The following is a 13,689-nucleotide window of genomic DNA, read 5'->3' on the forward strand; positions in this document are numbered from 1 at the left end:
TGTAATAATTATGACATGGACCCCTGATAAATAAGGGACTAACCTGAAGGAAAATAGGTTGTTTTCACATGACGTCATTTGATGACGCACAAAATTCAGATGGAGGGCAGGAAGGGATTTTTCTACATAGGAATCGCTATCTGAACATCAAAATGTTTCTGTTTTATGTTGTTTAGAATAGTTTAAATCAGCCAAAATAAGAAATGCCAAACAGCTTTTATAGATTTCCAGAAGTTTTTGCTCATAAAGCAGGGAAAGTTCAAGAAACTGGCTGAAAAACAGATGAAAAGGTAGCATGTAATAAGCATTTTTTCAATTCATCCATGTGTTCAAACTTTTTTAAAGCAATAATTCATTTGACAGCAGTAATAAAAATTATATACAGGCCTAGCTATGGGTATATGTTAATGTGTTATATAAAATCAGATATATACACCAACACACTTCTACAAAATACAGGAGAATGTGTATAACGTGCCCTCCTATGTCGCTGCAATGAAATTTCTGTGTTGTTTTGCAATAATCCATGTCTTTACTGGCATTTCGGCAGAATAAACATACGTAACGTGAATATCGAGATGCGCAGCAGCAGTAAATGTTTGTTGATGGTAAGTTCATCGACAGAAAAAAGAAATGTAATCCTTGCGACAAAACTAGACGGTTATTATTGTGAAGCACTTTTTTCCCATTACAGAAATAAATAAATAAATAATAATGTAGACTATGCGTCCATGCTTTTGTATGCTTTCATCTGTTATTTCATGATATCCACATGGGGAAAAAATATAGTAATTTATAATAAACATGTTTTTAAACTACATAGTAAAATGTATAATGTGTACAACTCTTTGTTAATGAATGTTACAGAATACTGTAGCAGAGTGAACTGATAAACTGTAATAAATACTGTAACATTAGTGTAAACTGTGGTACATTGTGATTAGCATAGAAAACTAAAGCCTATTGAATAATTTGTTTATTACTACAGTTGTGTCGTACCACAGCAACAATATAATTACTACGACAGTTTAAGTCAAGTAATTATCTATAGTATGCTTCCAAACACTATAGTATTTACTATAGTATTTTTCATGTAACGTAATTAAACAGTATGTACTGCGCCGATGACAGGCAAATATATTTTAGTTCAGTAGAAAACTCGTCTTCATGACTTCATGATATAAGGGTCATCCTCAACCTATGTGCTTAATTTCTATTTATATCTCATTTGAAATATGGTATAAATACGGACTTTCCTCTATGTCTCCCATTCATTTTTTTTTACTTCCTGTCCTCCATCTGAATTTTGCACATCACCAGAACCACGTGATTGCAAGCAACCTGTTAATGAATGAATGAATTTAGATATAAGGGTAAAAACTGGACAAAAAGTAATTGTTGGACAACATGAAGGAATTAAGTTATGGGATTAGTTTTTAGAAATTTAAGTGGATTTAACATAAAGCAATTAAGTTGTCCCAAAAAAACTAAAGTTGTGTTGTTTCAGCCCTTTTTAAATATGCAGCTTGAACAAACAACAAACCTCTTTTTTTAGATGTATGTTTGACATGAGGTAAAATTTTCTTTTTTTATTTTGAAAAACATTTACAAGAAATAATTGTCGGTATTGAACTCATTTAAAGTAAAAAAATGCCAAAAAGCCAAAGTTGGATCAGTTAAAATCATGAAATAAAACCAAATCCTAAATAATGAGATTAAATAAAACACACGCACAGTTTATTTTACAACATATAGCACATTCTATTTAAAATATTTTGAATATAAAACATTCAGTATTTGTTGATCTTAAGTGTGTATCTGCACTGTTCAGGATTCATTCTCCTTGGAAAATGAGATCATGGCTGTCCTGTCGCTCAGCAGCAGTGAGGAGGAGATGCAGCGCAGACTGGCCAACATCATAGTAGCCACAAACAAATCTGGAGATCCTATCACTACCGAGGATTTAGTCAGTATGTGTTCACATGTTTAAGTGTGTCCTTAAATGCGTGTGATCTAATATACGAATAACTTCATTATACAGAATGTCAGTGGTCCTTTGGCCATGTTATTGAAAGAAGCCCTGAAACCTGTCTTGATGCAAACTGTCGAGGTGAGATTTAAACCTCTGAAAAGGCCATTGTCGTTATTCAGAATAAATATTTTAGAGTTGTTGTGCGCAGAATGATTTTTATTTATTTATTTTGGCTCTGTCAGATTGTGTCTCAGCACGTCTCAGTCTTTCTCTCTCTAGGGTACACCAGTGTTTCTTCACACCAGCCCATTAGTCGATGTTGCCCAAGGCGGTCCTTCCATTCTGGCAGACAAAATGGCTTTAAAAATGGTTGGATCAGAAGGATTTGTAGGTAAAGAAAAGTTCCATTTAGTAGTAATCATATATTGTATTAATTAAATATTGTGCATTCATATTAGTAAAAATGCAACACAAATGGAATACCATTCAAATGTTTAAGGCCAATAAGTTTTATTTGTTCAGTGATGTTTTCTTAAGCAAGGACCAAGAAATCATCAGAGACATTTAGAATGCAATATCAATATTATGTTTTACATTATAAAAATTTCAAGAGTTGCTCAAAAACAGTTGAACTAATTCTAAATTATATTTGTGTATGTTATTGTTTTTTTAAATAGTTATTTAAAACTAATAATTTTGTGTAACTGAACTGGTTTACTTTTGATCAAATAAATGCATACTTAGCATGTGAGGGTTTTTTTTCCCATAAGCACTGAAAACATAATACCAACTTCAAACTTGCATTGAAAAAGAAAAAAAAAATGAATGGTCAGATTTCTGTATTATCAACAACAAAAATAAATCTGGCTCATCTGATTCTTTTCGTATTTTAGTCACTGAGTCGGGTCATGGAGCTGATGTTGGCTTGGAGAAGTTTTTCAACATTAAATGTCTCTACTCTGGTCTTCAGCCAGATGTGGTAGTGATGGTGGCAACTATTCGTACATTGAAGATGCACGGCGGAGCACCTCCTGTGAGTCACACAATACGCATCCATTATGGATTTGCCAGCCATTTAAAGCTATGAGACATCAGCACATCAATTGTGCTTATTTTGTGCTTCAGACTGCAATTATATTCTTTCTGCTCGTAGATCCAAGCAGGTTTGCCCATTCCAGAAGAGTATTTACAGGAGGTAATACACTTTTACACCTGACAACATTATGATAGTCAGATGGATGGATAAATGACAATGCATATTCATATCACCTATTTAAAAACATATTTAAACAGATTTAATCTATATTTTCTGTTTTGATCAACTTATATATTTAATAAACTTATTTTATATATATATATATATATATATATATATATATATATATATATATATATATATATATATATATATATATATATATATATATAATACTTTTAATACGTACCACATTATGCATATAAAATAAATAATTTAGATGTCAAAATTGTAAATACTGTATATACATTTTACTTTTGGATTTAGACCGTGAATACCTGAAAACTATATGTAGCCTCCTATCTGACAAATGACAATGTCACTTTTGATATATGGCAATATGCCGTATAATACTTTTTTGAATGGTGTAGCATTTCAAATATATTTAGAACCTAATTTACTGACAAAAGTGGTCAATTGTTTTATTTACACTTATTGAATGTAGGAGACACTACTCTTTAGATTGATTCAGTGTGTGCATCACTTGACGTGAAGCATTTTCTCCAATGCAGAACCTCAAGCTGCTGGAGAGAGGCTGTTGTCATATGAGGAGGCAGGTGGAAAAAGCACAATCATTTGGTTTACCGGTGATCGTAGCTGTCAACAAATTCAGGTAAAAGAGCAAGCAGCAAACAATAAAATATTTAGCTATTTGTGACTTTTTATACATTTGGATTATTAGAATAGAATAGATAACTATTAAAATTTCATATCTCTAGAAATGCAACTACAAAAATCTATACCCACACTAATGATTAAGTGAAGTTTCATAAACCAAATTTCGAGAGGAGCACGTGATATGATTGAGCACGTCTGGCCACTCATCTGTAATCAGTAATAATCCAATCAGAGCGATCCTAGTTTACTATAAATGGATCATTTTCTCCCTAATGTTTTATCTTCATTTGGAAGAATCCCCCCTTCCACCCCTTCTCTCCTCCTTTCCTCCCTTTTCAAAAGGGGGAACTCTCGAGACCTACCTGATCTCGGATCCCCTGATATGCTTATCGACCGGGCGGGAGCCCTGGGCTCAAAGATCTCCGAGCTCAGGGTTCTCTCCCGGGACAGCATGCCAAACCAGCTTTATACGCCAAGCATATCTAAGTGGGAACTCTTGAAAGAATATTAAAGTGTGTAGTAGAGCTGGTTGATATGAGGAAAAAAATGCAACTTGCTTTTGCTTGACCAAAATTTTGATTTGACCAAATTCATGTTTAACAAGTCAACAATAAAACATAATTATAAGTGATTAAAGATTCATTACACAATCTCGTAAAAACAATTATTGTAAATGCAGTTTACAATAAGTGGTCAATGTTTTAAATGTAAAACAAAGTTACTTTTTGATCATCTCTGCAAAAAGGACGCATGGACAGTAGAGGAAAATATTGTATGAATCTTATAATAATGTAAAATCTGAAAAGCGATAAATATTTCCTTAAATATTACATTTACATTTAGTTATTTAGCAGACACTTTTGTCCAAAGTGACTTACAATTAAGGAGGCATTCAGTGATTCAGCAAGAAGAGGCAATGCACACAAGAATCAGCAATTAATTATACAAAGGATCTGAGAATTAAGTGCTAGAGTAGGGAGGGGGAGTGTAACAGTCTACAGGTGGTTTGTCAAGCCCACTCACCCGTATAGAGCACACTACATAAATGTTTTTTTTTGTTGTTGTTTTTTTTTTTTAGATAATACTCCGATTGCTTTCCGTTTTAGGTAAACTATAATTGACTTTTAATTGACTCAGTATTAACAGTTATAAATATAACTGAAACCCCATATTTAAAGAATGCTGTTAATTTACTTATCTACAGGTCATAGACCTAGGGCATCTTCTTTTTTTTACTAGAACATTAAATAAGGTTTTTGCTGAAACCTTGATTCTTTGAGATTTAAATGCAAGTCAACAGCTACCAACACTTTAAGAGTAAAAAAAATATCTACAGGCAAAACAAAATTAATACCCGTGGATTATAACTTATGGAACACAACACTTGGTCTGTTCAAGAAGCTGAACATAATTAATGTTAGTATTACGTTCATATTACAAAAGTATTACATTCATATGAATCCATAAATATCAGAAAAGCAACCAGTACTTATCTCTTTCATTTTTATTCAGTGCCACTGATACTTATCCAGTTATGATCTAGCAGTCTCTAAAGATGATTTTTTTGTCCTTTGTACACTAATCGTATGCTTATGAGCCAAATTAAACCACACACAACACTCCTACTCTGAGCAAATGTGTGTATGAATATGGGCTCTGATTGTGTTTGGCAGCTCTGATAGTGACGCTGAGCTGGACCTGGTGTGTGGCCAGGCGAAGCAGGCTGGTGCCTTTGATGCAGTGCAGTGCAGCAGCTGGTCTGAAGGGGGCGCTGGAGCTTTGGCTCTGGCCGAAGCTGTTCAGAGAGCAGCAAAACTACCTGGCCGCTTCAGGTTCCTCTATGATTTGCAGGTAAGAATTGGCAAAGTGTGTAACGCCCCATTCACATGGGCTTCAGCGTCAACGCTTGACAGAGGGCGTGTCTGAAGTTGGGGCTGACGCGATCGTCATAGCAGCATCAGCCAATGAAATTAGTCAGCAATTGGCCACTGTCTGAGCTGGTGTATTTGCTAACAGCAATCTGATTGGCTGACGCTTCCATCGGGACTTGAAAAGTTGAGCAAGTCCTAACTTCTGCAGCGAGCAACGCCACTGAAGCGGTGCCGACGGATCCACAGTGCAGTTCGGCAACGCCTGACGTCACCCGTTCAAAGTGAATGGGAAGCGTTGAAGCTGACGCCACGTGTGAATGGGGTGTAATATGTGCACTCATAACCTAAAGGATGCTAAAGCAAGAGACTTTTTTTTTTTTGCAAAGAGTAATATCATGCCATACTTTTCCAGTTGATTATAAATGTTATAATTAAATATTTAAATTCAATTCAATTCATCTTTATTTCTATTGCGCTTTTACAATGAAGATTGTGTCAAGGCAGCTTAACATAGAAGATTATAGTGAATTGAAACAGTGTCAGTCCAGTTTTTGGAGTAAGTTCAGTCCAAACACTGAAGAGCAAATTCATCAACGCGGAGCTCCACAAGTCCCGAACCATGCAAGCCTGTGGTGACAGCGGCAAGGAACAAACTTCACCAATTTGCAAAAGTGAAGGGAAAAAAAACCTTTTATTTTGGATCGCGATTTAATTTTTGCGATTTAATACTTTATGCAAGCCCCGAATCTCAAAACTGAATTCTAAATCTGAAAGTCTTTTTGCCTGTAGAGTCTTGTCTTAAATTTTTCAAGGGAAGATCCACAATTTTTTATTTTTTTTTTACCATGAAGATGGATTCTAAAATTACTGTACTTTCAGTAAAAGCTTGAGCTGAATTATTAGTGCTAGAGAAAGCACCTAAGAGCATTTATAGCTCAAATGAAAGAATATCTGCTAGAAGTGCCATTAAATGCATTATTCAGGTATACAGTGACGCTATTTTTATTTTAACTCATCATTTTTTATTACCCTGGCTCCTTGTGATCTTTTATATTCTTAGATCAATTAGCACTTTATATATAGAGCTGTTTCATTAATGACTTCATCGTGCATGAAGTCGTTTTAATTGACAAGGCCTAAATATAACCAGCATGAAAACAGTTCATCACACATAGGCAATTAAAGCTTTGAGGAAGTCTGTGTGCTATGTATTAAGTACAGGGAGGGTACATTGGGATCAAGCTAAAATCCTTTACTCAACTAATACATTATTAAAAGTAAATGCATTTTTTTTCAGACTCCAGCCTCTGATAAGTTAAGGACTGTAGCACAGAAGATGTACGGTCTGAAAGACATCAAGCTGTCACTGAAAGCAAAGGAAAAACTTGCACTTTATTCAAAACAGGTGAGATTTCTTTGCACAAAATCCATAGAGCAGAATGCATTTTTGGTCGATCATATAACAATAAGATAAGAGAGACATATTCCAGTTTACACCTGGTATTTAATATCAATTTTCTTTACTTTTAAGGGTATATGGACTGGTATATGTATGGTTTTAATGTCAATAAGCTTGATCAATTTACATATGAATAAAAACAGACAACTGAAAATCATATGAGGATAACCGGCTTTCATTTCTGATTTGGTTTGTGGTTACAGTAAGAACTAATTAAAGGACATTGAGGGTTTTTTTTACTTTCAAATAAAGCGTATAAATAGTCAGGAAAATTTTAATCTCAAAACTTTAATCTGGCTAGCGCACTTCAACAACACATCATGCAATGTTTTACATTGGTTAGTAAGCAGAGAATAGTTCAAACATAGGTATGTTGGAGCAAAGCGTTTGACAGAATCTCATTTCAGATTTAACGTGATCTTTTGTTTGTTTATTTTATTGCTGAGCCACCAAAAAAAGCTAAATGAAATTAAATGTTTCACTGAAATGTTAATTGATTTAAAGATTAATTATTCGTTAAATTAAGGATTTAAAATACTGTCACTCGAGCAAATCAAGGCAGGTTCAGCTTGACTAGTGTAATCGATATTGAACTTTCTTGTGTAATAAATGGGATTGCTGATGTTTGTACATTAAAGTCGTGATGAAATAAAATTATACTAAGATTAGTCAGTACTACTACAAAAGTCTTGCCACCTATCCAAGTCTGATGAACAACAAATATCAACATCTAGTTTGTCATTTGGAATCAGATGTGGCTTATATAAAAGGTAAAGGCCTCTAATCACGCTTATTTTACTAAAATAGAATATGATCATGCCTTGATTTTTAATTATTTAATAAGGACAGTAAGGTCTGGCTTAGACAAAAGGCTTAGACAAAAGGCTTAGACAAAAGTCTTGTCACTTAACAGAAATAATGTACAGTATAGAATACAAAGTCATGGTGCAATGGAAACAGAATTAATATTGTGTGTGACTCCCATGAGCTTGGAGGACTGCATCCATACATCTCTGCAATGACTCAGATAGCTTATTAATAAAGTCATCTGGAATGTCAAAGAAAGCGTTCTTGCATGACTCCCACACTGTAAAAAATAAATCTGTAAAATTTACGGTAAAAAAAATGTTTTATTTTTATTTTACCGTTAAAATACAGTATAAACCGTAAAAGTAATTTCTCATTTTTACAGTAAACTACCGTAGTTCATTAATTTATAGATGTAATATGTCTGTATTTTGAATTACCAACATCTACACATCTTTTGTTTCACAGTTAGACACATTAACACAGCCATATGCAGGTGGGGATGAGTAAGTTACATAATGAACCAATGCTCATCACAAACATCTTTTCCCACAAGCAGAAAAGTATATCAGTATATAGAAGGTGCTCGGTGTCATTTACACAGCTAATAAACACCAGCATGGTAAATAGTATGAAGTTAAAGTCATGAAATAAACATTGTTTATCAACATTAGGTGTAACATAAATTTCTAATGTACATAACTGATGTGGAAACAACTAAAAAGATCCATAGTAATGTCAACTACAAGCATAAAAAGTGATGTGCCATGCAGGGAATTCTGGGAAAGTCAATTTATTCACTGTTTACATTAAGGAAACATACCGTTAACCAGGATACGGGTTTTTACTGTATCATTTTTACAGTTTTTTTTTACTGTTGAAAAGACATTTTTCACAGTGCAGAGTTCATCAAGATTATTTGGATTAATCTTCAATGCCTCCTCCTTCATCTTACCCCAGACATGCTCAATAATGTTAATCTCTGGTGACTGGGCTGGCCAGTCCTGAAGCACCTTGACCTTCTTAGCTTTCAGTAACTTTGATGTGGAGGCTGAAGTATGAGAAGGAGCGCTATCCTGCTGAGGAATTTGCCCTCTCCTGTGGTTTGTAATGTAATGGGCAACACAGATGTCTTGATACCTCAGGCTGTTGATGTTGCCATCCACTCTGCAGATCTCTCGCACACCCACATACTAAATGTAACCCCAAACCATGATTTTTCCTTCACCAAACTTGACTGATTACTGTGAGAATCCTGCGTCCATGTGGATTTCAATGGGTCTTCTGCAATATTTGTGATGATTGGGATGCAGTTCAAAAGATGATTCCTAGAACAAATCTACATTCTGCCACTTTTCCAAATGATCAACTAGAAGTCAAGTTATTATTTGTTGCTTTTACAACTGGGGTCGATGACAAGACTTTTGCCAGGTAGTGCATTTAAAGTAATGTGTTCTAGTTATTTTTAAATATTAGGAACTAAATTTGGAGATTACCCATGGCAACTTTAATGTAATACAGTTTGGTATATTTACCTTCGGCCCACAGCTCTCAATCAAGTTTGGATTTGGCCCTTCATCAGAAAAAAGATTGGGCACCCCCGATCTACACTATGAACACAATTCAGTTTAGTGTGTTTTTGGATACTTCTGATAGGGGTTTATAAAGTGAAGAAGCTTATGGAGAAGTGTTATACTCCATTTAAAGCTGTATTTAATATTATGCACCAGTGTTTGTGTTCACAAAAAATAAACTTAATGCCAAGTGTTAACATTTTATAAGGTATAGAGATTTTTAAAAACGTTTTAAATATTTGCTTGTCTATTGAACATGTTTGTTATGTATATATGTGTGTGTATGTATATGTATATGTGTATATATATATATATATATATATATATATATATATATATATATATATATATATATATATATATATATATATATATATATACTCTATGATTATAATTCTTTCTCTTATTCTATGATTCTTCTCTTTGAAAGGGCTTTGAAAATTTGCCAGTTTACATAGCCACGACACCGCTGTCTATGAGTAATGACCCCATGATGAAGGGAGCGTCAACTGACTTCATGCTGCCCATAACTGATATCAAAGTCAATGCTGGAGCAGGTTTCCTCTGCTGTCTGACTGGCTCTGTGAGTTTTATACTCCTTGATCTTTCTGTTACAATATTACAGCTACACACACACACACACACACATCTGTTCAAAATTTTGGGGTCAGTAAGTTGATTTGTTGTAAGTTAATGCAGCAAGATCAAATCTGATATTTAAAGAATGTTACAAAAAGTCATATCAAGTTGTTTTTAATATAGTTTCCTATACATCAAAAATAATGTATCTACTTCTAAAAAATATGACAAGAGCAGATTAGCATATTAGAATGATTTCTGAAGGATCATGTGAAATTGATGACTTGGAATAAAGATGCGGAGAATTCAGCTTTGTCATGGCAGGAATAAATTGCAGCTTAATATAAAAACAGTTCATGTAAATTGTAGCATTTTATTTTACAATATTGCTTTGTTATTGTGTTTTTAATCAGACAAATGCAGCCTAAGTAGAAGTGGCTACTTTCAAAAACAAAAAAACTACTGATCCCAAAGTTTTGAAAAGCAGCAAAGTTTATATTTTCCTTATAGAACTACATTATTACACCATCTTCCCATGCAGAAAGAAAACAAAACAATTTAAAGTGATTGCTGTTATCAACCATGTTGTTCATGATTACTTGCTGAGCATGTTGATGCAAGATAAAATGATGAGATTACTGTACATGAACACCGAGGTGGTTTACCTCCAGTCAGATGATGTCATCGACACATTTGGGTCCGCTTTAGTCACCCTCGTTCATCGGCAGAGTCTACGGTGTGGAAACAAAAGCAGGAATATCTGGTCACACATGTTGTGTGTATTTTTATCCAGACACGTTGCTAGGCTGCATGAACATTAGCTGTTCAACAAAATCCACTTGTGGTCCAAGTGACCTCATCCAACATTTTATTATCGATAAAAAAAAATACAAGATACTTTTATTTTCATTGTAGCAGCCACTTTCCATACGCAGTTTTAGTTACACTTGGCTCAGCATGGTTTGGTTTAGCTTGTCAGGCTGCTTATTATTTGGTTGTTACATATTATTTAGATCCTTAATGAAAACACCAGGTTGACTAATTTCTTCAAATTCTCCAACAGACAAATGCAGAAATGGAGGATCCCATGTGGCCCTGTTTCCATGGCAACAACCTTTACAGTGACAGCAAGTAGCTCAGTTGTTACTTGCTAAGGCGGGCAAGCTGATATTGGACTAATTATAAGTCAATCAAACTTTTAATAATTGGAAAGAAACTCTACTTACTTAACATGGATAAATGTTTTTAAACCTAGGCTTCTCATGCAAAGCAAAAGAAAATGTTTTACTGTAATCACTGTACAAGTGCTGGTTTTTATTCACTGTTAAGCCTCTTATGCCAAAGCAACTAATTATTTAACATCTTTTTATTGCACTATAAATGACTAAACTGATAAATTATATTGTGTGTTTTAAATGGATCATGAGCTTTTTTATTTATTGTGTACTGTTCTACTGGTCCACTTAATGATAGCAAGACTTGATAAACATCAAACAATCTTGATTTTGAAGTAATAAGTTATTTGATTGTTACTTGAAATAGGAGTTAAAATTAAAGAGTAAAATTAAAGAGTAGTAAAGCATATTGCTGTGAATGAAACAGTTTTGTATATATTGAGGGGTGGACTTAATCATTTGGGGGGCCCTAAGCAATTCCTGGTATGGGTCCTAGCATTGAAACTCAAAATATTCTATATTTTCTTTCTCTATAAATATATATATATTTTTTCTCTGTAAATTTTTATTTATTTATTTATTTTTAATAAAAAATAGTATGGGGGGGACAGTATGTTAAAAAGTATTTAAATAGACATATGAACGTTATATTTAAAATATTTACATTATATTTTTTATATTTTAATATTTAAGAGAACCTTTATCCAGGGTTCATACGGTCATGAAAACCTGGAAAATTGAATTTTGACAGGGAATTTTCCAGGCCTGGAAAAGTTTTGTAAAAACAGGAAAACCCACAAAGTTTTGGAAAAGTCATGGAAATTAGTTTAACAAATATCTGTATACTTGAATTAGGGCTGCACGATATTGAAAAAATCTGACATTACGATATTTTGTATTTCTGTGATATATATTGCGATGTGAATCTAATTTCACCAAATGATTTCACAGGTTTATTTGGATTGGTTGGGGGATTTTGTGAAGTGAATCTCGAACATTATATACAAAATAAATTACAAGCATAGATAAATAAAATATAATAAAGATAAAAGTGAGTTCTACTTTTCAGGTATTCACTATTCAGTTATCGATATTAAAAAAATCAAATCTACATCTTTATTAAAGTTATAAAATTTTTCTTGTGGCCGGATGTTTTAAAATTTGAAGTATTGAAATGTTCACACAGTCACAGGCTTTAAAGGGACAGTTTACTCAAAGATTAAAATGTACTCACTATTTACTCACCCTTCACGTGTTTCAATACTAAAGGAGTTACTGAAGTGTATTCTTTTTGGGTTCATTTAAAAAAAAAGAAAACTCATAAATGTTTGAGACAAGTGAAGGGTGTAATGAAAATAGTAAGTAATTTTTGGGGGAACTATCTTTTTAAAAATGCATGCAGATGATAAACTTTTACTCCACTATGATTAAACTCTATATTAAACCATAGAGTTTAACAAATCCTGCAATGTGACTATTGCGGATGCACATATTGCAATATCAATGCTGACACGATATATTGTGCAGCCCTAACTTGAATAGAAGATAGCCTTTACTTCTTTTCTGTCCATGGTCAAAAACTTGCTCTCACGTTGTTAGTGCTCTGTAAGCATTATCAAAATCAATATAAAAACAAATTTAAACAAAATAGATCGTTGCGTTTTCTATGATATGCCGTAATAAATTTGAACATCATTGTTTTTCTTATTATTTACCATGTATATGTAGACATTTCATAAAACATTACATCATGAAAATGTACTTGAAAGTTCTGGAAAAGTCTTGGAAAAGTCATGGAATTTTAGTAGTAAAAATGTGTATGAACCCTGTTTATCTTCGTAAGGTAAAATTAAATGCAATAAATTCACTATACAGTCAATTAGTAATTTTTGTGATTTAGATTTTAATATAAATAATAAATACATTTAAACAAATTTCATTCAAAACTAATCAAACTAACCTTGTCACCATTTTTCATATGAATTGAATAACTGCTGTTTGTGAAACGCCCGCCGTTACTGTAATTGTATTTTATTTGAACAGGCCCTCTCTTAAGCTCACAGGCCTCGTCATCTGACAGGTGTTTCGGTCGGAGCTAGCTGCGGTTCATTGTTTGTCTTATTTCTACTTTTTCACCGAAAGGTTCTAAAAATTCTCACTTTTGCACATACTACCTACCTCTACTCTGATCGCTGACAGATTGGCAGTGCCTTTGAACCACCGCTCACACCTCGTGCATGTGCAGTACGGAAGAAACTTTTGATTAATTATGGGGGCTCGCGGTTTTGAAAAGAAGTAATAATGTTAAAATCTTATTGACAGATTTTACAGCATATGATGGAAAATGTATAAAAAAGCTATATGAATAATAAAGGCTTC

The 13,689-nt window shown here is 33.5% G+C and overlaps 1 protein-coding gene across 1 annotated transcript in view; it reads left to right on the forward strand.

The window, feature by feature from the left end:
- Positions 1 to 11,555, forward strand: part of mthfd1a (methylenetetrahydrofolate dehydrogenase (NADP+ dependent) 1a, methenyltetrahydrofolate cyclohydrolase, formyltetrahydrofolate synthetase) — a 31,688-nt gene extending 20,133 nt beyond the window's left edge. Inside the window, exons 18-27 of the mRNA XM_056481737.1 lie at positions 1,832 to 1,966; positions 2,042 to 2,110; positions 2,252 to 2,363; positions 2,866 to 3,005; positions 3,126 to 3,167; positions 3,740 to 3,840; positions 5,519 to 5,696; positions 7,014 to 7,121; positions 9,987 to 10,139; positions 11,199 to 11,555. Of these exons, the coding sequence (XP_056337712.1) occupies positions 1,832 to 1,966; positions 2,042 to 2,110; positions 2,252 to 2,363; positions 2,866 to 3,005; positions 3,126 to 3,167; positions 3,740 to 3,840; positions 5,519 to 5,696; positions 7,014 to 7,121; positions 9,987 to 10,139; positions 11,199 to 11,270 (1,110 nt within the window). The 3' untranslated portion in view covers positions 11,271 to 11,555. The remainder of the gene's footprint in view (positions 1 to 1,831; positions 1,967 to 2,041; positions 2,111 to 2,251; positions 2,364 to 2,865; positions 3,006 to 3,125; positions 3,168 to 3,739; positions 3,841 to 5,518; positions 5,697 to 7,013; positions 7,122 to 9,986; positions 10,140 to 11,198) is intronic.
- The last annotated feature ends 2,134 nt before the right edge of the window (positions 11,556 to 13,689 follow it).

Source organism: Danio aesculapii, chromosome 20 (assembly GCF_903798145.1).
Source record: "Danio aesculapii chromosome 20, fDanAes4.1, whole genome shotgun sequence".
NCBI lineage: Eukaryota > Metazoa > Chordata > Actinopteri > Cypriniformes > Danionidae > Danio > Danio aesculapii.